General features: G+C 36.9%; 1 protein-coding gene across 9 annotated transcripts in view; it reads left to right on the top strand.

The window, feature by feature from the left end:
• Nucleotides 1-25340, top strand: part of lrp1bb (low density lipoprotein receptor-related protein 1Bb) — a 260096-nt gene that overhangs the window by 82814 nt on the left and 151942 nt on the right. For all 9 annotated transcript variants that reach the window (XR_007140906.1, XR_007140905.1, XR_007140904.1 and 6 more), the window contains exons 2-3: nt 5853-5990; nt 25111-25230. Coding sequence is in view for 6 of the 9 variants with exons in the window: in XM_047815198.1 (XP_047671154.1) it covers nt 5853-5990; nt 25111-25230 (258 nt within the window). In the remaining 3 variants the exon portion in view is untranslated. The remainder of the gene's footprint in view (nt 1-5852; nt 5991-25110; nt 25231-25340) is intronic.

Raw genomic sequence — 25340 nt, forward strand, 5'->3', positions numbered from 1 at the left:
AGGAGAGCGTTTGTATATAAAATTCAGTAGTGTATGTATTCATCATACAGTATAATACGATACAAAGGAGTAGGAGTGTGTGCTCTTTGACACAGATTACATTCACTCTATGATCTTTATTCCCATTAGTGTTCACTGGACCACTTTAAATATTTGCATAAAGTTAAACTTTTTCCATTTACAGCATTTGGCAGACACCCTTATCCAGAGTAACTTACATTCATCTTATTTAGCACAGTTAAATTCTTTTTTCACATATCCCAACTATAAAGGTTGGGGTCAGAGCACAGTGTCAGCTATGATACAGCAACCCTAGCTCTAGGGCCCAACAGTGGAAGCTTGAATTATGATCTTCCAATCAACAAACCAGAGCCATAACCACTTGAACCACCACTGCCACATACAACAGGGGTTTCCTCTGGGCACTTCAGTTTCCTCCCCAGCCCAAAGTGGCAGGCTGACTGGCATGTCTAAAATTCCATAGTGTCCAAAGTAAAAGTAAAAGTACATAGTGTGTGAATGGTTGTGTGATTATGTGGAGTTGTGCAGGGTGTCCACTGGCATGTACACCAAGTTCCATGGGATACAGACCCTGTGTAGGATATATTTTCATATATTTATATAAATACTGTATAGTACATTGTGATATGGGTCCTTGATAATATCACAATAACAAGAATTGCTTCATATTCGGGTTAGCATGTCTGGATATAACACAGTAGCTCGTTTTCAAGAACTGTGAGACACCAACTTACTGTACTAATTCCTACTACTAAAATCATTTTGGTCGTAATGATGAGCTACAGTAGCTCTGACCAAAAAATGAGAAACTGATCATAAAATATACTACAACTCATGATACTAATATGCTTTTCTTCCATTATAATTACTTAGCGTTTAATATCCTGCTCAATTGGATTCTTACTGAGATTTCTAAAGATCTTCACCACATCACTATCACATACAGTAGTCCTCCATGTAGTATGATTCAGTAAAAGCTGTGTCATGACTGGTAATTTAGTGTAAGGCAATGAGAACTGATTTCCTATCATCCAGCACACCATCTGTTATTGTGCTTGGTGCATATCAGGCTGCTGAATATTCATCTCACCCCTCATCTGATTAGATTAGTTCCCAATCAGTTTGTGAGTGGAAATGATTCCGTAATCAACAATACAGTTTTATTAAGATAATCACAGTTTGTCGCAGATCTTCACTTCTCAGTGTTAACTATGTGCTGTACTTTATGTGTGAGTTCTGGTGCTGTGTTTATTCATCAGTAAATGGAAATTTCCACATGAATGCATAATTATACAGATGGTTGCCAGTGTATACAATTAGTAATTGAAAATTAGCAGGGCTTTTAATCATCACATTTTGGACCTTGAAATTCTTCACACTGTTAAAGCATGTACCATTGTTCTGTACTTAAGTTGAATAGGCTTAAAAGAAAGATCATCCAAACGCACGGAAAATCGCACTTTCCTCAAAAACAGCAGACTCTAAGGTTGATCCACGTGCTATCGTGTTTCTGCTTGATAATCAGACAGCTAGTGTTTGACATTTAATAATAAAGCATATCCTTGGGCTTATGAAAAACTATTTGTAAGGGGAAAAAGAGACAAAAAAAAGTTTATGTTTCTTTGAAAATAGGAATACAAATGTATGCAAAACACACTTTTTAATAGGGATATATAGTGTATCTATGGATAAACGAAGAATAAATGAACACCGCTGAACCGTTCAGTATCCACTTAGGATATCTTTGTTGGCCAGGGATCAGAGTGGTGATGTAGTGGGGACTCTGGAGATTTGTAAGAGTCCTTGTCACGTGGGCAATAAATCTCATGCTAAGTGGCTGTGTTGCAGTTCTGGTAATTGATACTGGTGTAGTTAAGGTGCAATGTGACACATTCACAGCATGCAAAATGGAAGCTAATGTTTCGCTTAGACATGTTTTATGTGCTCTAGTGGCTGCTCAGCAGATGAGGGTCACCTACGTGCCTCATGAATCTTTAAACAGCTGCTGGGTGCAGAAGTGTCAATAAGGAGATCACTGAGGCTGTGTTTTCTCCCCCTCCCTCTTTCTCTCTTTACCACTCTGTCTGTCTCTCACTCTGACTATCAGCATTCCTCAGCAGCATCTGTGCATCTGATGGTATGAAGAGCAACACAATGATGGGGAAACTAGGGCTTTGAAAAGTACCATAATAATTGATGGTAATTCAGTGCTGAGTGTGTTAAAATGTAAAATGCCTCTTTTGTTTAAGGCCCAGGGATATGATTATCACCGAATGGAGGGCGGAAAGAGATACAAAGATTAAACCAAAGTGGTTTTGAACAATGTGTCTGTGTAATATTATGTTTATGTATGCAGTCATTTTGTTTTGCTGAATTTGAAATATAACTCAAAGTTCAAGAGCCATTTGTACCCTGAGAAAAAATAGTTTTGTCCAAAGGAAATATTTTTATCTTATACAATTAAACACAACATGATGTCAGATGTCAGTTACAGTTAAGACAGAACGATAGGATAAGTGCTACGTAGCATAGTGAATAAGAAAGGCAGAGAACAAAAACGAGTTAGCATGTTAGACAATGAAACAGGTTTTAGTATTCATCGTGCTGGCCCAAAGGTTTTGACTAGAGTTCAAATCCAGATATGATCATTCTAAAACAGTGTTTTTGATTTTTGTTAATCATTTTGTGTTGAATTAAAAGTATGTTTGGCTTATCATCTTCTTAAAACTTCTGTCTATGGCCAAGGCTGAACCTCCAGGCAGACGTAACCTAGGATAATGTTTATTAACCATGTATACACATCTTTCTTCTTAGATGTGCATACACACATTTGTCTGGATAGAATGGAATTGATCTAGTGCTCGAGTAGGAGATTTTCATTTTCCTTCCAGGGAAAATCAAAAAATTAAAAATACGGTATTTTCCGCACTATAAGGCGCAGTCTTGCAGACTTAATTACAGGGTCTATTTCTGTACTTGACCCATACATAAGGCGCACCGTATTATAAGGCGCATGCTAAAACATACGGTTCACACAAAAAGGTAACAGAAGCAAAACAGTGAGTTTAGTTGAACTTTATTCTACTATTTAACAATACACACACATTATTTTTTAATCGATCTTCTCCCACAAATCCATCAAAGTCCTTATCTACTGTTTTCTTAACTTGGCACAGTACATTTTCTTGCTTCCTCCACTTCCGAACCCTAGATACATTGATGTTGAATACTTTTGCAGCTGCTCTATTCCCATTTACAACCGTGTAACTGATAGCATGTAGTTTGAATTGTGCCTCGTAAGCATCTGATTTTTATTGGTGGATGGCAAACCAACTTAAGGTGCATTTACCGCCACCTACTGGACTGGAGTGTGGAGCGCATAATGGTTAGGAAGAAACAAATGTTGTTTTGCAACATACCGGTAGTTATACCTACCGGAGGCGTGGCGAAGGTAAGCGTACGTATTACGTAATGTCCTCTGATTTATTTATCACTGCCAGCATACGTAGTGTATGTATAACGTCCCTGTGTCAGCAGGAAACGGTCCCACAGTTAATCAAGCGGAGCGCTTACCAAAGTCGTACAACAACATTTTTACAGATTTTTGGAACTCGGTGCACAGATAAGGCGCACCGGATTATTAGGCGCACGGTCAATTTTTGAGAAAATATAAGGCTTTTCGCTGCGCCTTATAGTGCGGAAAATACGGTACAGTTGAGATAACAGAACACACATGTATTCCTAACAAATATTTAAATGTAGTTTCTAGACAAAACACTCTGGTAACAGTAGCTCTACATATTTTTCATCTTCTTAATCATCTTCTTAGACATTTGGTGTGAAAAATGAGATGGTACAGTATGTTTCCATATATGGTGATATCAGGTATTACTATATATCAGATAAGTCCTTATTCTTGCTAGTACTACACATGAAGTTAGATGTAGTTCTTTGATCAATGAGACCCCTGAAATATTCTGGTAATTAGCAGAATTGATGTTGCCATCAGTCTTCACAAGGGCTCCTGGACCACCAGCCACAATGATCCAGTGCCACTGTAGCCTCAGATCTATGCTTTTTTGCTGAAGGAATGAAACTCGATGTGTTTCTTTGTTTTTGTAAACCATCCACCTCAGGTTAGTTTTGATGCATTGAGCACTTTCGATGCAGTTCTGCTCAACAGGGTTCTATTTTAGTTACCATTGGGTTAGTTATCATAGTTATCAAAGTTATCATTGTTTGCCACTTTTTCATTTTTGTAATGAATTTAAACACTGCAGTGATCTATTCAGACTCTATATGAAAAAAAAGCATTAGAATGCAATGCCTGGCTAGGCCATTATGCAGTCTGTAAGAACTGATCGATAAACTGAGATATCAAATCGAGAGTATTGTAGTCACAATTATTTAATGCCTGTCACTGTGTAATGTTTTATTTGAAAGGATTACATGTCACACTGAAATCTAGACATTTCAGAAAAAAAAAGAAAGAAATGCAGTACACACATGACGTTATTTTTTAGAAGTGCCAAAGTGCCCAGATGAAAAGCAAAACCCTCACTTTGGTGCTTTCTTACCACCTAATTGCTGTACTAAAATATAATATGCAGATTTGCATTAAAAGACTGAATTTGTGTCAAAATTAACTGAAGCTGCATTCAGCAATACGGAAACGTTTTGTGCGGTGCTGTAGTGCAGGACTTGGGTTAGTGTTGGGGTTACGGTTAGGGTTAGGTTTAGTTCACAGTCCACGGTTATAGAAATGCGATAGCTATCCTGTAGCAAAAATCTTTTTCTTTGGTGTTGCCTTTGTTTTCACCCAGATTCACTGTAACAGTAATACCAGTAATAAGAAATGTGCACACACACACACACAATGTGCATAATGTGGTTTATATTTATGAAGGTATAGTCATATGTTACATGCATTTCCTTTGTGTGTCAAAGTGATTTCAGCCATTTGTCATTTCATTTAACTAACTTCAGTAGACATACCTTCGCAAACATTCCCCAGTTTTAGAAAAGCTAAAGTTCCAGTTGTCCACGTCATGACGTTTTCGGACATTCGAGAAGAGATGGCAACTACATGATTGAGGACAACGATATTTATAATTGCGCTTTCTGAATTTCTTTTTTTGTGTCTGGTTCCTGTTAATGTTTCTCCTTTTCCATCTAAGGTAGTTTTTCCTTGCCACTGTCACCTCAGTCACCTTAGACTTTTTCGTGTAAGTCTAATAGTAATCTTAAATTTTTGTATTATATTAGTCTTTGTGTACACTGAGACAATGAGGCAATGTCCTATCGTTAAAAGTGCTACAGAAATAAATTAGAATTGAATTGAATTGAAAATGGCTGTAGACTAAATGTGTTGTTCTTGAGTAGTTTTTCCAGAGTTAGAGTTTGCCTTTCAGCGAAGTAAAATGAGCTATTCTACAATACGTGGTGAATTAAATGTCATGCAAAATGAAGATGAAGTATGGCAATAAAGAGAAAAGACAGTTCAGTAGATGATGAAGCAGAAAAAAATAAATAAACGCCCTTACTCCTCAAAAACAGAAAGGACTTCTATATTTCAATAATTTATTTAAATAAAATTAGTGCCATTAGTAATACCAACACTAAATTTTGTGTGCATAGACATTAATAATAGTTTATATATAAGAATTATTGTTTGTAAATTATTGTAGTTGAATATTAGAATAACACTGCTGCTGTGGAGTAAATTTGTATGTACTGTATGTTTAGGTGTATATCTAAAATCTTATGTCATGGGAGCACGTGGTATATGATGCATAACAAGCTGTTAACTGCTTTCATCATCTCTTCTTTAGGTACCACAGAAGTAATAGTCAGATGTCATCTCAATCACATACAATGTCCTGGAACAAGAAAGTGCATACACTTCAACAAGCTCTGTAACGGGGCCAAAGACTGTGCGGATGGCTTTGATGAAGGAGTTCACTGCAGAGGTAAGACACAGCATCCATATTCATTTGAATCATGCAGACATCTGACCATCTCAGCTGTTACTGTGACAGTACAGTAACAATACTTTCACATACATCAGAGAAGCAAGTTATGTTTTTTAATTATTAAAGCCAGATTTTATTCTCTCTTTTTTTGCCACATTAATGAACAGTCACCTTCTGGACATATCATGGACATATCATCAGTAGTGTTTATCCTTAATAAAGTGTTTATTGTTGCCTGACTGAAATGTAGGTTTAACAATCTAAGAAGCAAATCAAAACATATATATCATATATATATGGATTTCACGTATATATCGTAGCTTGCTGTACATCACTGCATTACTCTAGCTTCTACTTGGGCAATTACTGGGCAACCAAAACGTGACTTGAGACTTGGCAAGTTGTCTGAAGCTTTTACTTGCACACTAGGTTAGCTAATGGATCATTTGCGATTTAAACTGTTTATCCTTGACAGTAGGCTGCAAAATTGTGCATGGTTCACAACTTGTCAAACTTCCACTATCTGTTAAAAACAGGTGAATGGTAAAGCATGTCCCGAGCACCAGGTGCGATGTTGGACACAGCCTACTGATGCTCACAATCGTCTAAAGCACAATAACAAGCAAGTTCAGCCACCTGGCCTCTGTGATATAATAATGCACACACGGCAGGCTGCAATGGGTGGATGCCCATTAGCTGCCCAAAGCCATGACCTTTAGTGAACCAAAAGTACACAGCACCCACACGAGCTCAGCTCCAACCTGCTGATCCTGCCCTTTGATCTAATGCCTGCCTGAAGAAAAGCCACTCACCCATATGAAACAGAGAAGATTACTGTGTCAGGTTGAATTTGACAGAGTTCCTTTTGTGCTTGGAGCAACAAATTCTTGTTTATTCTGAGCTCAAAAGCTGTTGCTTTCTCACTTAAAACAGCATTCTCCTTGAAAAATCCTTAATTCAGTGAGATTCCCAATAGAAAAGATTGAAAAGAAAATCACCTAACCATTGTGTCATATTTTGGAGAGTTTTGTCTCTTGTCTCATGAGCTCATTGCATTTTTACCTGCCCTGAAGGCAGACTTGCCTTGAAATGTCTCTTCCTGCAAAACTCTGCAATAACCTCCCAGCACACAGAGCAACTGATGCAGTGGACAGAGAGGAGTAGAAAAAAGATGAAGCTTGGGACTTTTTATGTTGTGAGTGGTGTCTAGGGGCTGCAGTGATATATCACAGAAAGTTATCCTAAGGTCTTAGGAGACATTAAGCTACATTACATTCATTGTTCTCCTCCTCCATTTGTTTGTTTTTAGATACAGCTAATTAAGCAATGGAGGCAGGCGTGATAAATCCTCCCTCTGCTCTTTTCTTCCTCTAGTGTTTAGCCTGCTATAGACTGAATACCTTGAGTATTCAAACACACCTCTGTTTGCAGGACCGTTATCAGGAGTTACCATTTGAACCTCATGCACTGGACCATTGGTCTGTGCATGCAAGGATTAAAACACTTGATATTGTTATTGGAAAACAATCAATACTAGAGTGGTATGATACAATCATCACATCACAGGCTATTATCTTCCCCTAGCGACACTTTCTGAAGTGGCCTACTCATTTTATAACACAGAAAACTGGGTTAAAACAATTTCAGTTTATTAACTGAAAGGTGTAATCGATTGTAGTTACATATAGTGATGTGAAACTTATGCAAGACAAGTTATTCCCTGTTGTGTCACTTATGACTATGACAGATATAAACATTTCTCAATCAGTGTCTTTTTTCTTCCCTTTGGGTGATATTAAGACAAAATAACTGCTGCTTGTTTAAAGTTGTTTCAATGATTCAAACTTTTAATCTCTTAATGAGCAACACATTAAGCTTCTAACCGTTTAGAGTTCGATTTAATGTTGTGGAACATCCACAAGAGAACTTAGATACTTACTGTATTTATAGCATCTCTAAAGAGTCATCCCTGCATCATTTCTTTTCATTCTCTCTCTGTCGAAGTTGTAGTCTCTCCTTGCCATAAATGTTGACTAAAAGTACATACAAAAAGCTTCACCATGACAAAACATTTGTACTTTTTCATTGTTAAAGAATATAAAAATGATAGTGTGTCAGAATGAGTAGGAAGGGAAGACGTTATAGAAAATGAATCAATACATTCAGACCAGTTTCGAGAAATCAACCAGTCTGTGGTAGAAGATGACATAATATCAATGTTGTGATTAATTTCATCAGATAACGACACGGTTTTGCTGCCTGTGTGTCATCAAAGCTATACACATATACATTTACATTGTATTAGGGATTTTTTTGGGGGGGGTTGGTCACAGCAAGATATACAAACACAAATAAAGCAACAAAAATATCATGTATTATGTATCATTGAAATATATCTTAATATTAATGTATGTTTTTTTTTTTTTGGACTAAACACAATGGGAGCTTGCAGCCTGTTATTCAGCTTGTGGCTCTTGGGAAACAGAAGTGAAAATATGTGATTGCTATGTAGTATGTTAAATCTGTTGGAAATGTTATTACAAAGTGTGGAGGCAGACGGTCTCAGTAGGCTTGCTAGTGGCTAGAAGCTGTTTGGTGCCTTTAACATGTGCAGACGTAAGTGTCAGGGTGGATTTAATGAAGTGTGAAAATCGAATGAGTAACTCTGAGTGGTTTGGGCAGGAACATACGGCATGTGTTCCTAAACACACACACACACGGATGCACACCTGCGGAACACACAATCGGGGAGAGGGGAAGAATTGGGGTCACCAAGTTGGAGCACAGCTGTTGTGTCTTTGTTGCAACTTTCTCTCCGCCTCTCATAATGAATATGCAAACGCATTCCCAGAGGATTTCCCACAAAACTGTGCCCATATGGAAAATATTCTGTTTCACCTTTACTGAAATTCACTCTGTTATATTTTGGTCATGAGCAAAACGGAACAGAACAGAAGGCTTCATAAAGAAGAATGATAAAGTCTTAGGTATTATGCCACCTTTCACATTCAATGTGCTTTGCTTTACCTCCTAAAGCTGAACAGGTGGAGAGGACCGGAGAGAAACTATGTATCAGGGCTTGCAAAGAAACACTTTAACCATGTAAACCATGCTGGGTGTGAGAAACAACAGTCAAGTCAGTTGTCCTTCAATGATATCCATTCACTGGAAATGTTCTTATGAACAGCATTTTACTTTTAGCATTAGCAAAAACTTACATGAATTCGTCATACTGTAGTGCATTATTTACCTCGTTACACTCCCAGAATACATACTCCCATTAAGTCTAGACTAAAGCTGCCATCACATGGTAAGACTGCATTCAAATCAGCAGTGATGTGAATCACCGAAGCAGCTGGATGTCTGTTATTTACTGAGCGGCAGTGAGTAATACTAGCTGAGGCTGCTGCGGGATTGATGTGTTTGATTTTACCAAAATAAAATGATGTAGTGTTTTTTTTCTGCAAGTAGATATCAATACAGTATTTGTATTTGGTTTAAAGGAACCACATTGCTCGTCTCGAAAGCAAGCACAATTTTACAAAAGCTACTTTATGTCAGGATTACCTGTAATTCTAGTAAAGTCACAAAAGTGATTTATAGCCACGAGAAAATAATCAGACTTTTGATTTCATTTCAATTCGATGTTCTTAAATCTTTAATATTTTGTTTTACTTTTTTCTGTCATAACTTTACTGAATAAAGTTGTTTCCTTGCGGCAGTTGACTTAAAATATTTGTTTAATCCACCTTGTACCTTGCAAATCTGTAAAGCCAACAAGAGAAAGAAGTCTGGTAGAAGTAAATAAACAGTTCTTAAGATTTTTGCAGTGTGAAATGTGATACTATAATTTGAGTTGGTGCTAAATAAAGTTGCATGTGATCTAGCTGTTCAGACTGAGGTCACGTGTCAGATCTGTATTGGATTTCGGTATCATGTATTACCTCAACCAGGTCAATATTATAACTGGTGGACTTCTGATTATTGTTTAAATTATCAGGTTGTATTTTTGTAGAACTTTGATCATTATCACAAGTAAATGATTAAATATTAAAAGCTTCTTTACTTTTTCTGCCTTTTCTTTGTCAAATACTTTAATGTCTTTTACGAAACTATATATATATTTAGTGGCACTTGAGGGCAGTTTGTCAGCAATACCTCGGCAAAATATATACATATATATATATATATACATTATGCTAACAATTATATACACAATGAAGTACATTATGATATCATCTCACACATATTATGGGCCTTGATTATTGTGATATGATGTTTTTTCCATATTGCACAACCCTTTCACCTAAACATAAACTGGCCCACGTTGGGATTGATATGATCAGATTCAATGTGATGTTTTTCTGTACACATCATTGTATCAAAAGATCTATGTCATATATGAGGGGGAAATGAGATTTGTGGTACTTCTGCCAATAGTGTCAGTGTAGCTTTATAGTCCAAACTACACTGATTTCAACTGATTATACTAACTTTGCAACTGCTTTAACTTTAGCTAATCATTATTTTGTGATGTCGCCATGCATCCTTGTTTTTTTGCTTTTGAATAATAATATTTTGTTATTTGAGCCATAATTCAGAATGCAGACTCCTTCTTTGGTAGAGCAGCTACTGGGATAACAGAACTGCTTAAATATTAATCAAGCAAATTAGACATTTCGAACAGTTTACTCTTGTAGAAAATAAAGAATTAGTGGGAATTAAATACGCATTGAAAAACAGATCTGTATCTGGGCTTGTTTCACATAGGGTAGGACTGTGTTTCTTTTTCCAGCATTTCCTGCATTTCTCTCCTGCTTGTATTCCTTCCAACCTGCATTAACCGTGTGGCTAACAGGTTGTTCACATTCAGTCTAAATTAGTTTTGATTTCATGCTAATTGTTTGTACTGGATCGGATTGGATTAGGTTCTCTTATTGGGTGGCTGAGATAATATCCACAATAGCATTATCCTAGAACTCTAGAGCTCCTCTGAGCCAAGGTTTGTTGGACTGAGATGGACTTATTGCTATTGTACAGACCCTTAAACTGGAAGGCAATCTAGAGCTATGTTCAAGCTCATAAATACACCATTCCTGTCTTTAATATGGTCACCCTATTGCCTGATGACACATTGTTCCACACCCTCACATTACACGCTCCACCATTACACTCTGCATTATTCCACACCTCTGTTTGAAACTTGTCTATGCACAGTATCTAAATGGCCAGAAGTGATCACTATATTGACATATACAGATGCTTTTGTTGATATTGATTACTGGATGATAAACTGCACCATGAGACATTTATTGGCAAGTAAAACAAACTAACCTTCTAGCCATGACTTTATCTTGACTTTATCTTTTTATAGGCAAATGTAAACAAACATGACAGTTGTTGACTTATTGCCATGTATTAGACCTAGGAGATATATTTTTGCTAACATTTATTTTCTTATAAAAAAAAATGCATGTGATTTAAATGTACAAATGTATATGCACATTTTATTCACCTGTTTAATGTGATTTAAAGGGATGTGGTAGCCTAGTGGTTAAGGTGTTGGGCTATCAATCGGAAGGGTGTGAGTCCACCAAGCTGCGACTGCTGGGCCCCTGAGCAAGGCCCTTAACCCTCAGTTGTATAAAAATGAGTTAAAAAAATGTAAGTCGGTCTGGATAAGGGCTTCTGCTAAATTCTGTAAATTTAAAATGTTGATTTAAAAGCAATCAAATAAGATCATTGTGTTTAATACACTGATATCAATCAGTTAGACATTTGCCTAGTGAAATAATTTGCCCTTAGTATTTGGGGGAGATGGAATTGTTCATAGATAATGCCACCCTTGCATAATAATGAAAAACAATGTTGCGCATGTACTTTCCCTCCCTCTCTCTGCCTCTCAACAGCATTCAATTATCTCACTTGATTAACTTTTCATTATCAACCATTCAAACAAACAAACAAATAATTCGCTCTGGGGCCGAGGCAACATTGATAAGAACGGTTTCTGATTCAAATATGAATATCCATGAATGGAGAACAAATCATTTACTGTGCTTTTTCCTATTTAAGGCAAAAGTGAACATTCACCTAAATGCATTTCATTACCATATTTATTACATTCATATTTGTATAATGAGATGCCATTTAGGATGCATTTAGGTTCAGTTGAGTTACATAGGCATAGTGAGGAGTTATTACCGAAACGCATTACTTGAAATGCACTGTGTGCTGTAAATACACTCAAATAACAAAACAATGGCATTCAAATGCCAATATTAAACACAGAAACATAACACTGGTAATTTATTAATGATTACTTTAAAGCATGCAGAAAGAGACAGTGATCATCTCAAATTCGAAATATTTTCTCTGAACATAGTGAGAAACTACACCAGGTTACGTATGTAACCCGGTTCCCTGAGAAGGGAATGAGACGCTGTGTCAAGTTCCCTCGAAACTACAGTTAAATGAAGTGAGCTGTAGCTGTGAGCTGATGAGCACTTGGTCATGTTATCCATGTTGCACTTGGTCATGTTATCCATTTAAACATGAGGATATTTTCACTAGAGGAGCAAACACTGAATTAACCAATAAATAAATAAATTCACTGATATTATTTTATTCATTTATTCATTTAGCAACTCAGAATAGTGAATGAAATGTTTGATAAAAGCCTTTGATTACTTGTCCTTGACAGTCAGCACATACTGTACTGTAGTATTATGGCCTGTCCGGTTGGTTGATCAGTCTTGACAGCAAATACAGAGATTTTCACCCATGCCAAAGCTTTACAGTTTCAGGAACTAAATGAATGGTATAAAAATACACTCTCAGACTAAAAGGATGTTAGTGTGTAACTTTTCACCATCTTGCAGAGACTGTACCTTCAAAGGTACATCTTTTCTTCTTTTTCTCTTTTACTTCTGTATCTTTTACTTAGAAATGTGCATTTATTCAGCCTTTAAAACTTTAAAGTATGATCCACTGATGCACCGTTTTTTAGGTACACTATAGGTACACTATATATACATTTCTAAGACGATATACTGCAAATTGAAGGTAAAAATTGAGTTCCATTTTGTCTGAAAGTGTAGAAGGTGCTGGATCAAGTGCTGTTTTATAATCTGCTGAATAGTGAATAAAATTAATTGTGTCTGTTAAGCCATGATGTTAAATAATTTATTAATTATAACTAGTACTATTCCAGAAACACCTGGTAGCCTCAGAAGTGTGAACTACACCCAGATCATTTAAAGTCAAACTAAACATATCTACATGTAGTAACCCTGAATATGGATAATATTCTGTGTGAATATTAATGTTAAGGCATCAACTCTGAATACAGGCCTTCGTTATGCCTAGTTTCGCTGTTTATTTTATGGTATTAAAGCTTGAAGTGTGCAATTGTGAAGTAAAAGTGCAAAACATATTATTACTGTCACAATAAGGAGAACGAAAAGAAAAACTTGTTTAAATAAAATAACAATGCCTAAAAAATTTCAGACAGAAAACACAGACAATTATCTAGAGACGAAATGCAACAGTGAGCAACGGAGCTGTTCCATGTCCTGTTCCTTTTACATTTATATTAACAATTAACTTGCATTTATGTGTCAGGTGCTTTTATCAAACTTGTAAATGAGCTGCCAGACAATCCATGCATCGAGAATTTGAACTTTCTGATTGCTCAGGTGTCTTTAAGAAAGAAAAACTTCTTTCAGTGGAAAGTATTTGAGGTAACGTCTCATTCCTGAGCCATGTGGACAGCTATATGTGACCAGCTGGAAGGCAGGAATTGAGAGATTGAAAGCAAAAACACAACAACAAAAATCTACTTAGAATTTATTTACACAAGCTAAGGAAGAAAATGAAACATGATTTGGGTATTGGAGCTGCAGTCTAACCACATTACAGTCTGTGCCTTTAGCAGAAGTCTGGTGGGTATTACTTGGCTATATTTGTTTAACCCTGTTTATCCAGTGAGTCAGACACAAAAATTGTGCAACCCAGTTAAATCGTAATCTCTTTTAACCTAATTGAAAAAAGAGTCTACTCCTTTAAATAAGCAAAGAAAAAGTATGTCAGAAAGCTGCAGCTGATATTAAAAATATGTCCAAAATGTTAATTAAATATGAAATAGCAAAAGTGATTTTTAACATCTTTAATTCAAAAGTAATACGTTTGGTCGAGGTCTACATTTCTTCCATGCAAAGAGCTAGCAGTATGTGAAAAAAAAGTGACAGGACTCTGAATCAATACTTCATGTCTTTTTCTGGCTTCCATCAAATCTTTACATCTTTCTGTAATGTGAGAAAACATTCTGGCAATATTTAATCTTGTTAAAAGGATTTTTTATCCTTTCTTATCAGAACGGGCAGATTTAGAAATAAATTTTGACACGAGTGATGCTTTTGTCATGAAACTGTCAATCTCATGACAGTACACATACAGCTGATGTGTAGCCTCATTCTGCTCTTGTTGATTGGCAGAATTTCAATTCAAGTTCCAGTAAAAAGGTTTAAAGCTGTTTATGTTTATTTTATGATTTGGTTTGTGCATGAACTTCTGTTTTATAGCCTTTTATGGTTTAATAGTTGTAACTTTGAAATGCCCTCAGTTTAAAGGACACCGTGTATATTGTTGCCCTATTCCACCGTCTGTTATACCACATAATCGTTACATTTATATATGAACTTTGAATGGCAAACAAACAGGATTGATGCAGCTGTAATAAGCCCTAGGGATGAAATGAGCCACTAATTTGAGAGAAATAAATCCATGGCAAGCTTACTAAAGATTTCTATGGGCTGCAGCGTGTGCTCGGGTCAGCATCTTAATTTGGTCTCACATTAATTAGAGTGCTCTAAGTTCACATGCATAGGCTGATATGATGAAGGTCGGCCTTGACGGGCCAAAGGCCTTGGAGTTCCCCGGAGACTGTAATTAGTCCATATGGAGAGTGGAAATTTGGGTTGCCCTTGCTCCCCTCTCATCATAAAGCAGGATTTTGAAGGGGGCTAAACAGCAGCACTGCTTTCTGAGACCATAGGAGGCAATAGTAACTGACGTCAGTATGAAGGATGTGACCTGGATGATAAATAAACGGATAATTTTTGTTTCCTAATTTTGTGTTTTTGCTCATCCTCTGGTTTTATCATGCACTTTTGTGAAACCAGGAATCAGGACAAGGTGTTATCCTGAGCATTGCACAGCTCTATCTTCAAACATAACTTATTTTTATAAAATTTTAAAAAACTGCTTTAAAGCCACTATCATTGACATCAATACATCAATACTGCTTCACTGGGTAACTGACTAAGAAAACCATCAGTCTTAAACTCTGTTGGAAGGAAACACAGCAAGAAGAGTGCACAGACATCACAATTTGTATTTTAATAAAACAAGTGCGAGTATTTCAGGAAGAGGTAGTGTCATGACGCGGGTTAAGGAAGCGGACCCAAACGCAGGATAGCAAAACAAAACAGGGTTTAATAACAAAAGAAACACTAAACATGACACGGACTAAAGACAGGACAGGACAACTGTAGATTCCACGATGCACAAGGCAACACAGCACAGTATTTGGTGATCACCATAGGAAACAGGTGTGTAGACAGGGAGGAGCAGACGAAGGCAAGGCAGACATGTGACGAGGAACATAAACAAACAACTGCACGTGGCCAAAGTCCGGGCTGAGTCATGACAGGTAGATCTTTAGGGGAAGTTCATTCCACCATCTAGTTCCCAGAACAGAGCATTCTTTCTGTAATAAACATGGCACAGGCAGTGACATATACTGGGGAATATTAATTACTTCCAGTTCACAAAGTATGTGTCAATTGTGATATGTAAATTTCCAATAATCTGTAAAAGCCAATCTTATGTGGCAGCTTTAATTCTGTTCTGTTTGTTCACTAACCTAGCTTTGTTTTCATACTATTATTACCAAACATTGACTGCCACAGCGCTGTGACTCACATGACAATGATCTGTCATTTTTTGACCCAGGGCTTTTATTTAGGGCTGCTACTGCTATACTCATAGACACATAGTTGAATGAACATTTTAAATAGCATTTACATTACATTAAATTTTTAAAAATGTTAACTAAAAATCCTAACAGTGCAATAAATACTTTTACTAATATAATATTTACCTGGTCATTATAGTGTTATTGTCAGGATCTAGCCTGGACTTTTTACCATGTGTTTTTTTTTGTTTACGTTTTGTGTTCACGTATCTGCCCCACCCTTGTCTGTTCCATACCCCCCCAGCACACCTGTTCCTTACGTGTCTAATTGTTTTTCCTATCTATTCAAATCCTCATCTTTGCTTTTTCATAGCATTGTCTTCATGGTCTGTGTCTTGTCTGTGTTTCGGTTTTCTTTTCCCCCAGTGCTTCCCGGTTTTGTTTGTTTTGTGTTTTTTATTTAATAAGTCATGTGCTTTAAGCTATCCCCACGTTTGGGTTTGAATTTTATCCACGAAGACACTCCCGTTTTCTGAAAGTTATCTTGTGTTATAGCACCATACTGTTCATACTGTTTAAAGCATTACAGTTAAATTGAGGGAAGTGAGATTTCTTTCTTTCTTTCTTTGAATTAGACACAAATTCACAGTTTTCTGTCATTGTAGATTCTAGAAGACAAGGCATTTCACAGCAGGTGATGCAAAATAGAACACTTGGTAAGAGGTTCAATCTAGATCAAGATTTCTTCTAAAACACTAAAAGCCCTGTTTATAGCATTTGATTGACAGATAAACTCGGTGTGTGCCTGACCATAACACCATGTGATTTTGAACATCCTATTCCAGATTTATTGTCAGTTTGCTGTCATAATAACCTCCACACTTCTGGGAAGGCTTTCCACACGATGTTGGCTCATGGCTGTGGGAATTTGTGCATTGAGCCAGAAGAGTATTAGTAAAGGGCAGGCACTGATGTGAGTGAGGAGGGTTGGGGTTCAGTCAGCATTCAAGTTTATCCCAAAGGTATTCAGTGTGGTTGAGGTCAGGGCTCTGTAAAGGCCACTTAATTTCTTCTACTCCTTGGCAAACCATGTCTTTATGAAGCTTGCTTTGTGCACAAGGACATTGTCATGCTGGAACAGGTTTGGGCTTCTTAGTTCTAGTGAAGGGAAAGTGTAATATTACAGCATAGAAATACATTTTATGCAATTGTGAGCTTCCAACTTTGTGACAGCAGTTTTGGGCAAGATCCATAAATGTGTGTGATAGTCAGAAGTCTACAAATCTTTGACCCTGAAAATGCAAATGAAACCAAATTCACAACTGTAGAAACTTTTCTGAGCATAATGATAACGAAATCCATACACAAAAATTAGGATCTGCATTTCTTCTTCCGAATGCCAAAATCACTGATTTAGACACTGAAAATGAAATGACATACAGAGTTTGCATTTGCATTTTAATTTCACCAGCCACTGGATGTTCTTGGTCATAAAAATGCCAGTTAAATATATATTTTGCAATTAAGTTTGATTATATCCTCAATTATGCATGCCCACACACACAGGAAATGCAACTGCAAAAACGTGTGCAAATTAGCATTTTCAAATTAGCATTTGAGTTTGAATAAAATCCTGAATATGCAGCCATATTAGTGTGTGCATGGTGAACTTTCAGAAAACATTTACATAAGCATATCCTGTCTACTGTTTGGCACACAGAGATAATAATCGATTAAGCATGTTACAAAAATTATGGTTCTAGGTCAAATTTAATTGGTGGATTAGGTTAGATTAGATTAGATTAGATTAGATTTAGGCTAGATTAGGTTAGATTAGGTTAGATTAGGCATGTTCAGCTTGTTTCTAATTGTATTTACAACATAATATTTTACATATTTAACACTTAATAAAAAAAAATCTTAAATAGCAAACATATTTCTGTGCAAATTTTGAGGCTAGTAAGCTATCAGATTTTGAAAATCTTTGCTTGTTCTGACAGTACAAGAAGCACAGAAAAGAAGTGTAGATTAGAGTGTTTTAGAAGCTCTCTCTTGGGATTCGTTCCTCATGTATTTCCGGATATGAAAATGGCCTTCCTCATCTGCTGAGATATTTGCAGTTCCTCCCAAATGACTTTTAGTTTTCAGCTGATGTCTTCCTCAGAGGACAGCCTTCAGTCGTTTATTACAAGAACACACTGTACCTGTGAGGGAAAGGCATTTCATATTTATTGTCAACCTTCTGTAAATTGTGGCACTGTGCGTTATTTCTACATCGGTGCATTTTCACTGGAGTTGAACCGTCTCAGAGATAACAGTGTTTTGTTGGTTTTTTTTTTTTGCAGGTGGTGCACTAAGGGGTTTTACTGAAAGTGTTAAAGCCATCTATGATAAACTTGCACTTTTAGATTTCTTTGTTACGTTTTGTATTTATTTATTTATTTATTTATTTATTTATTTATTTATTTATTTATTTATTTATTTTTACACAAATATTTTAGTTGGTGTTATTTGCTCTAAAGGTTCTATGCAAAGCTTTAAAAGAATTCTCTTCTCCTGTGGGCTGCTGAGTTTATTGTCAGCGATTGCACATAAAGCAAATAATTGCTGACATATCAGGCGGCTGAGGAACAGTTCTTAGAGAGCAGAATGCTTGTAGTTCAGCGATGGCTTTTTGCTATCTGTGGCCAGAAGTCCATAAGGTCAAGAACACATGCATGGATTAGCACTTAGCTTCCCAAGATTCTGGCTCATTTGAGAAGGAGATCCACAATAGAGGCCTGAGTGGAAGTGTCCAGATTAAATCTGGTTGCGTAATTAAAGCTTGGAGCATGTTTTCTAGAACTGAAAGACTTCGTCTGTATATTTCACATTTTTGTGAATGTTCACACTGATGAAAGCTTTTATAGCTTTTTATGTATGGTTCATAAAACATCAAGGTCTTCACAAACAGATGTGTTTTTGAGCCTTTGAGTAAAAGTCTGAGGGGATTAGATATGTCTGAAGGGCTCTGATAGAACATTTTTATAAGGGAAAATTGGAGAAGACAGCCCCGGCTTCTATAGCAGCTTTTGTATAACTGAATAGCTTTATCGGTAATTAAGATAAATCACAAGAACCTATTTGTTGTATAGAACCACTGATTCAATGTTCCTCATTTGTCACCATTCTGTTATAGCTTTCCTCGGAACATATAATGGCTTCACACTGAATATCTTTTTCTTTTTTCTTTAAAACTAGTAACAGGCTGATTCGCTATAGTTTTAGAATTTTAAAAGAAATGTTTACAAAATGTTACCACCGTCAGAGACAGGTTGATGAACACGCAAGTGCAGATAAGGTAGTTTATTAAGCGTGGCAAGGCAGAGTCGACAAATAACGTAAACATACACGAAATCATGGCTCAGTAAAACATTATAGTGCAAGAGAACCGAGAGTCTACTGAGCGCCGGATACGTGATACACGAGGGTTTACATTCATACATAAATCAGGAAGTAAACTGAAAACAAGTCATTAATCCTGACACGAGGGCAACAATCAGTGACGGTATGGGGTGGAGACAAGACATAACAAAACACAGGTGGTAACGTGAACAAAGCAAACAGATGAAAACACAGACGTAAGAGCCACAGCACTGCAGGCTGCAGTGCTCAGCGCGCAGGGGATTCCTGACAGCCACAATTAATACAAGAGGTCCGATTTCTTTGAGGCTTATCACTTTCACTGAAGCAAATGTTCAGATGGAATATTGTGGATCATTAAGTTTTACATAAACGTGTGGAGTCCATGCTATCTGGAATGCACGCTGTCATAAAAGCAAAAGGAAAACAAACCAAATACTGAGAAATTCTGATATTCATGCAGATAATTTTATGAGTCTACTTCAAGAATCACAGATAGATGGATGGATGATTTAAATGCCTGTCAGAAATGCAGTGCCTACAGCATTCAGATAGACAAAATGAATTTTGTTTTATCTTGTAATACGTTCTTCTGCAACCGAGGGAACACAGAGCATATGTATTTTAGGTAATTTAATTTCTAATGAGTTTAGTTACAGCTAATAACTCATTAGCTCTATTTATCGTCCCAGCTTTCCTGACCTTTGTTGATGGGTAATGAATCAAATAAATAAATAAATAAATAAATAAACAGGCTAAAAGCGAATAGAGCTGATACTTAAGCAGCTTCCACTATATTTTTCCAGTATAATAATGTAAAATACACAACTGTCAGGACTCAACCCGGACTTTTGGCCACGTGCCTTTTTGTTTATCTTCCTCATCACGTGTCTGCCCCGCCTTCGTCTGCCCCTCCCTGTCTTCACACCTGATCCTTATTGTGTCATCGTGTCTTTTTATATTTAAGTGGGCCGCGTTGCCGAGTGCAGCGCGGAATCATTAGTTACGTTTACTCCTCGTCATGTCTAGTCTTTGTTAAGTGTCTTCATTTGTATTGCTTTTGTTATCGTCTTTATGTCGTTGTCTTTATCATTTATTAAACCCCTTTCATTTGAAGCTATCCTGCATACGGGTCTGTCTCCTTCCGCTTCCGGTTGTGACAACAACACACATTAAATACACCTGTCCACTTATTCTTTCCCCCCTCAGTTTCACAGATGATGGCTGTCATCAATCAGTGATAGAAAGATGGCAGGCTAGGACGATGGCATTTTGTACATGATCTCACAAGAGCTAGTCAAGGTTTTACTGTTTTTTTTTTTTTTGTAATGAAAATGTTCTAAAGAATGCAAAATAGAATTGAATCTTGGACTCCAGTGTGTTCATGCTCTTGTTGTAGTCTGTACATATTCAGTAAAAAAGCCTTTGCCAGACAATCCGGTGTGCATGTTTATCTGCATCTCTCTGTGTCTGGTAAGGGGAATATGTGCCTGTTGTTTGGCAGAAGATATGAGGATTAGTCCTGAATATCTGTCTACACAATATCTCTTCTCTCCTCCTCTAACAGGACGCATGCCAATTAAAAATAGTATGAGAGTGATGGCCTGTAGTCTTATGATATGTGGACAGCAGGAGTTGAAAAATAGCTGATAATATTTCTTCAAGCCAGCGATGCACAGGCATCCTTTAAATTAAAGCTGATTTATTTATGTTGTGATAAAGAAATACAACTTTTTAACGGAGCGTATAAATTTTAAAATGGCTCTGCCGGAAAAAGTTCACTGAAGTGTTATATCACTGGGATCGTTAAAACATATTGGATATATTCTTTTCTTCTTCTTAGATTACAAAATAGAGCAGTTCAGTATGGGAATGTTTGCCTCTGATTGGATGTAACTTACAGTTAATTGTACATGGTCTTCAGATGAAGTCTGTGATGCGCTTTGGTAATTGAATGCATTCAGCATCTAGACCTTTAATTCTCTTATTATCACAGAAATAAGGAACTAACACTGTCTCATTCATTCATTCATTCATTCATTCATTCATTCATTCATTCCCTAGGCATATATTCCTGCTGTAACATGGCACATTTCTATCTGTAGCCCATTTGTATGGAAACCAGATTTTAGATTGAAATCTCTATTCTGGGCTGTTCTGGTGTTTTGCAGAAGTTTGTTTTTTCTTCTTTTTTTTTCTTCGTTTCCTACTTTTGCGAGAGTGTTGCATTTATCTGCAAAATAGTGAGCTGTACATTATATCCTGCTCTCTCTTCTGGTCTTCTAGTACACTCTCCGTCTCTCTGTCCCCCTCCCCCCTCTCGTTATCTTTCTTTCTCCAAAATGTTGTATTTGTAGCAAAATAAAAATAAAAAACACACCTTGAAAGAGCAACTGTGGCTGCTGAAAAATACACTGGCTCAAAATGATTATCTCTCCAGATATTGCCTAATCAATAACAAAAATGTTTTACCCCCGAGATCAAGACGTCAGTGGTGTCTGATGTGGAGGTGCCAGTTGGCTATAATAGGAAAATATCATATATCATACTACAAAGCTGTTAGGTTTATCTTCACAGCACTGAAATGTGGTGCGTAGTAACATACGTGAAGCAGGTAACATACAGTATGTTCTGCTTTACAGCTGCAGTTCTCTTGCCAAAGCTTTCATTTTTGTTACAGTTATGAAGATCGAATGGACCTTTAAATCTCCTCTGTCATTTTACAAGTTATGATTAACAGTGACTTCTTCTGTCGTGTCGTGATTTGCAAAGTTTGCCGAAACTGCAAAACAAGACATTTCATCAAGTGAAAACATTTTATGCAGCACTGACTGTTATAAGAGTAACCCTGTGATTAATATATTTAGAAATATATTTATGAATATATTACACAACCTTTGACACTTTTTCTGCTGGAAGATTTACTTCCAACTTCCAGCAGTTACGTCTAGACCTTAAGTAAATGCCCATAATTCATAATTATCCATCAGAGAAAAAAAATTCAAACAACTCAAAAATTGAAAGCATATTTGTAAAATGTATGAGAAAAACAGTGATTTTGTCATTAGTAACATACCCTATGAACCCTGGTGGGTAGTAATAAACATCTCTGGTAAATCAGACCCGTAATAGTGTGGAGCACTGCTGGTCATGGTTATGGATCTCAAAGAGGTGTTTAGAGAACCTAGAACATATTATGTTATATTATATTATAGTTATAGACCGAACTGTCTGGTCATTTATGTGTGGGCACCTTACTACAGGAATTAAAGTGCTTGATTTGACCTCAAGCACAAGTACAAGTACATATTACAAGGGCAAGTAAAGTTATACCCTTCACCATACGGACGTATCATTAAAACCACTGACAGCTGAGGTAACATTGATTATCTCGATACAGTGGCTCCTGTCAAGGGGTGAGATATATTAGGCATCAAGTGAAGAATCTGTTCTCGAAGTGTGAAAAACTGGCAAGCATAAGGGCCAATTGTGATGGGTAGACGACTGGGTCAGAACATCACCAGAACAGCAGATGTTGTAGGATGTTCCTGGTAAACAGTGGTTTCTACCTAATGAATGTGCTCTAAGGAAGAACAACTGGTCAACCAGCACCAGGAGCATGGATGCCAAAACTCATTAATGCATGCAAGTTTCAAAGCCTAGCCTGTCAGTTCCGATCAATGGAAGGTCTAATTTGCAACATACAAGACTTAAAGGATCTGCTGCTAGAATGGTTGCCACAACACACAAGGTCGTGTCAAGTTCATGTGTCGATGGGTCAGAGCTGTTCTGTTGGCACAAAGGTGACCTACTACAATATTTATGCAGGTGGTTTTATTTTATGGCTTATCAGTGTATTTCAGCCCCCCCAAAAAACTGCTGCAACAAATACGGATCATTGTTTAACAATTTTCTGTCACTGGAACTAAGAGACCCAAACTCGTTTCTTATGTGCCAATTGTTAATTATAGGTCTTTAGTTAATAGATAAATGCAACTGCACATTTTTAAATCTACAGACACACAAAAAAAATCTCAAATGATCAATAAGCTATTGCAATAGCGTGAGAAGCTGCTTTGCTGAAGACCTGCCACACATTTTTGTGCATGAAAGTCATTTTGAAACTCATTTTGAGAAGTTTCTTGATGTGTTCCTTTGTTGCCCACTCTGCATGAAAATAATTGTGGGTTGCTACAATAGTATTGCACAGAGCCATGTCAGGAGTAGCATAGTGACAGCTGCCACAAGAAGAAAAAATAATGAACAACCCAAAAGCATTGTTTTTAATAGAAAATTGCCATGTTTATTGAATCAGATGAAGTGGAGGGAAATGTTGAAAGTGACAGGTTTTACATCTGGCAGTGAAGTCAGCGCAATTTTCAATCTTATCTATCTATCTATCTATCTATCTATCTATCTATCTATCTATCTATCTATCTATCTATCTATCTATCTATCTATCTATCTATCTATTTATCTGTCTGTCTGTCTGTCTTTCTGTCTACACTGTAATTGGTTATTCTCAGTATTAATTTGCATCAAAACACTGATTGATAATTAAACAGGATTATATTGTAAATGATTAGACAGTGACGCCATGGTTTATAGTGAAATATCAGATCAGGCATAGTGGGATCTCTAACATTTTTGGCCAGGGTGTTTAAATGCTTTACATTGTACACTATATGGCCAAAAGTATGTGGACATCTTGAAGTCATACTCATATGTGCTTGTTGAACATCCCATTCTAGATGTATTCCCCCTTTGCTGTTACAATACACTTTGCTCTTCTGGGAATGTTAGATGTTAGAGCGTGGCTGTGGGGATTTATTCATTTAGCGACACAGGCATTACTAAGATGAGGCACTGATGTGCAGGACAATAAGTCGGCACAGGGCTATTATTATGCTGGAGCAGGTTTGAGCTCCTTAGTTTCAGTGAAGGGAAATTGTACTGCTACAGCATACAAAGCCATTCAATACATTTGTGTGCATGAATCTTTGTGGGAACAATATGAGGAAGAACCAAAGTGATTTTTGTTGTTGTTGTTGTTGTTGTTACTTGCTGTTATTGCTGTTAACATGCAAGTAAATTATTAAAGAACATAGAGTTACTATTGAATCAATAACTATTGTTATACATCTGTTGTACTTACTCTTTTGCACACATGCACCCTAACCCTAACCCTAACCCGTACAATATACTTGAAAGATACAGAAATTCAACAAAGAAACAAAGAATTAAAATCAATATTTAAAAAATAATAATAATAGTAGTTCTCCTGTATGGCTTTGCATTTGCAGCTATTCATCTGCATTGGTATGACTGATGGAGTTTTATTGGACTTTAAATCTGCTGTCAAAACTCCATTTACACTGCTTCCAATAAGAACAGAAATGATCAGCAATGATTTTAGGCAATTGTTGATTCAGATGCCATGCATTTACAGCAGGCGGATAAGAGCTCATAAATTATATGATGTGAAGTGCTTTTTCTGAGTTTTCAAATGAGCAGTTACAAGTGTTCTTATAATTTCATTGCCATGTTTCTGTCTGCAGCATATTTCTGATTCTCAATGCAGCTCTGCTAATTCCCGCCTTAGGCTCACGGCTGTCAGCTCACAGCCGCACATCTCCACGCTGACGTCTGAGGAAGAAGTAGGTCGAAGAGAGCAAAATCAAAAAGCAATTTACATATCTGTCTCCCTGTTGTGTTTCTCTTATCCTATATCACCTGCAGAACTCTTGTCAGCCTGCCATGAGCTTCGTTGCCGCTATGGCTGCATCATGACCAGGAACGGGACCTTCTGCTTCTGCGCAGACGGCTTTGAGGTCGGCGAGGATGGCCGCAGCTGCAGAGGTAGGCCTCTCGGTATTATTACATGAAAGCATATACAAATTGGCAATATATTGTAGTAAAGACATGGTTTGTGTTTAAGGGAAAAGTCCCTAGAAATCTATGCTGTCTTA

The sequence above is a fragment of the Tachysurus fulvidraco genome, chromosome 6 (genome assembly GCF_022655615.1).
Source record: "Tachysurus fulvidraco isolate hzauxx_2018 chromosome 6, HZAU_PFXX_2.0, whole genome shotgun sequence".
In the NCBI taxonomy this organism is placed as follows: domain Eukaryota; kingdom Metazoa; phylum Chordata; class Actinopteri; order Siluriformes; family Bagridae; genus Tachysurus; species Tachysurus fulvidraco.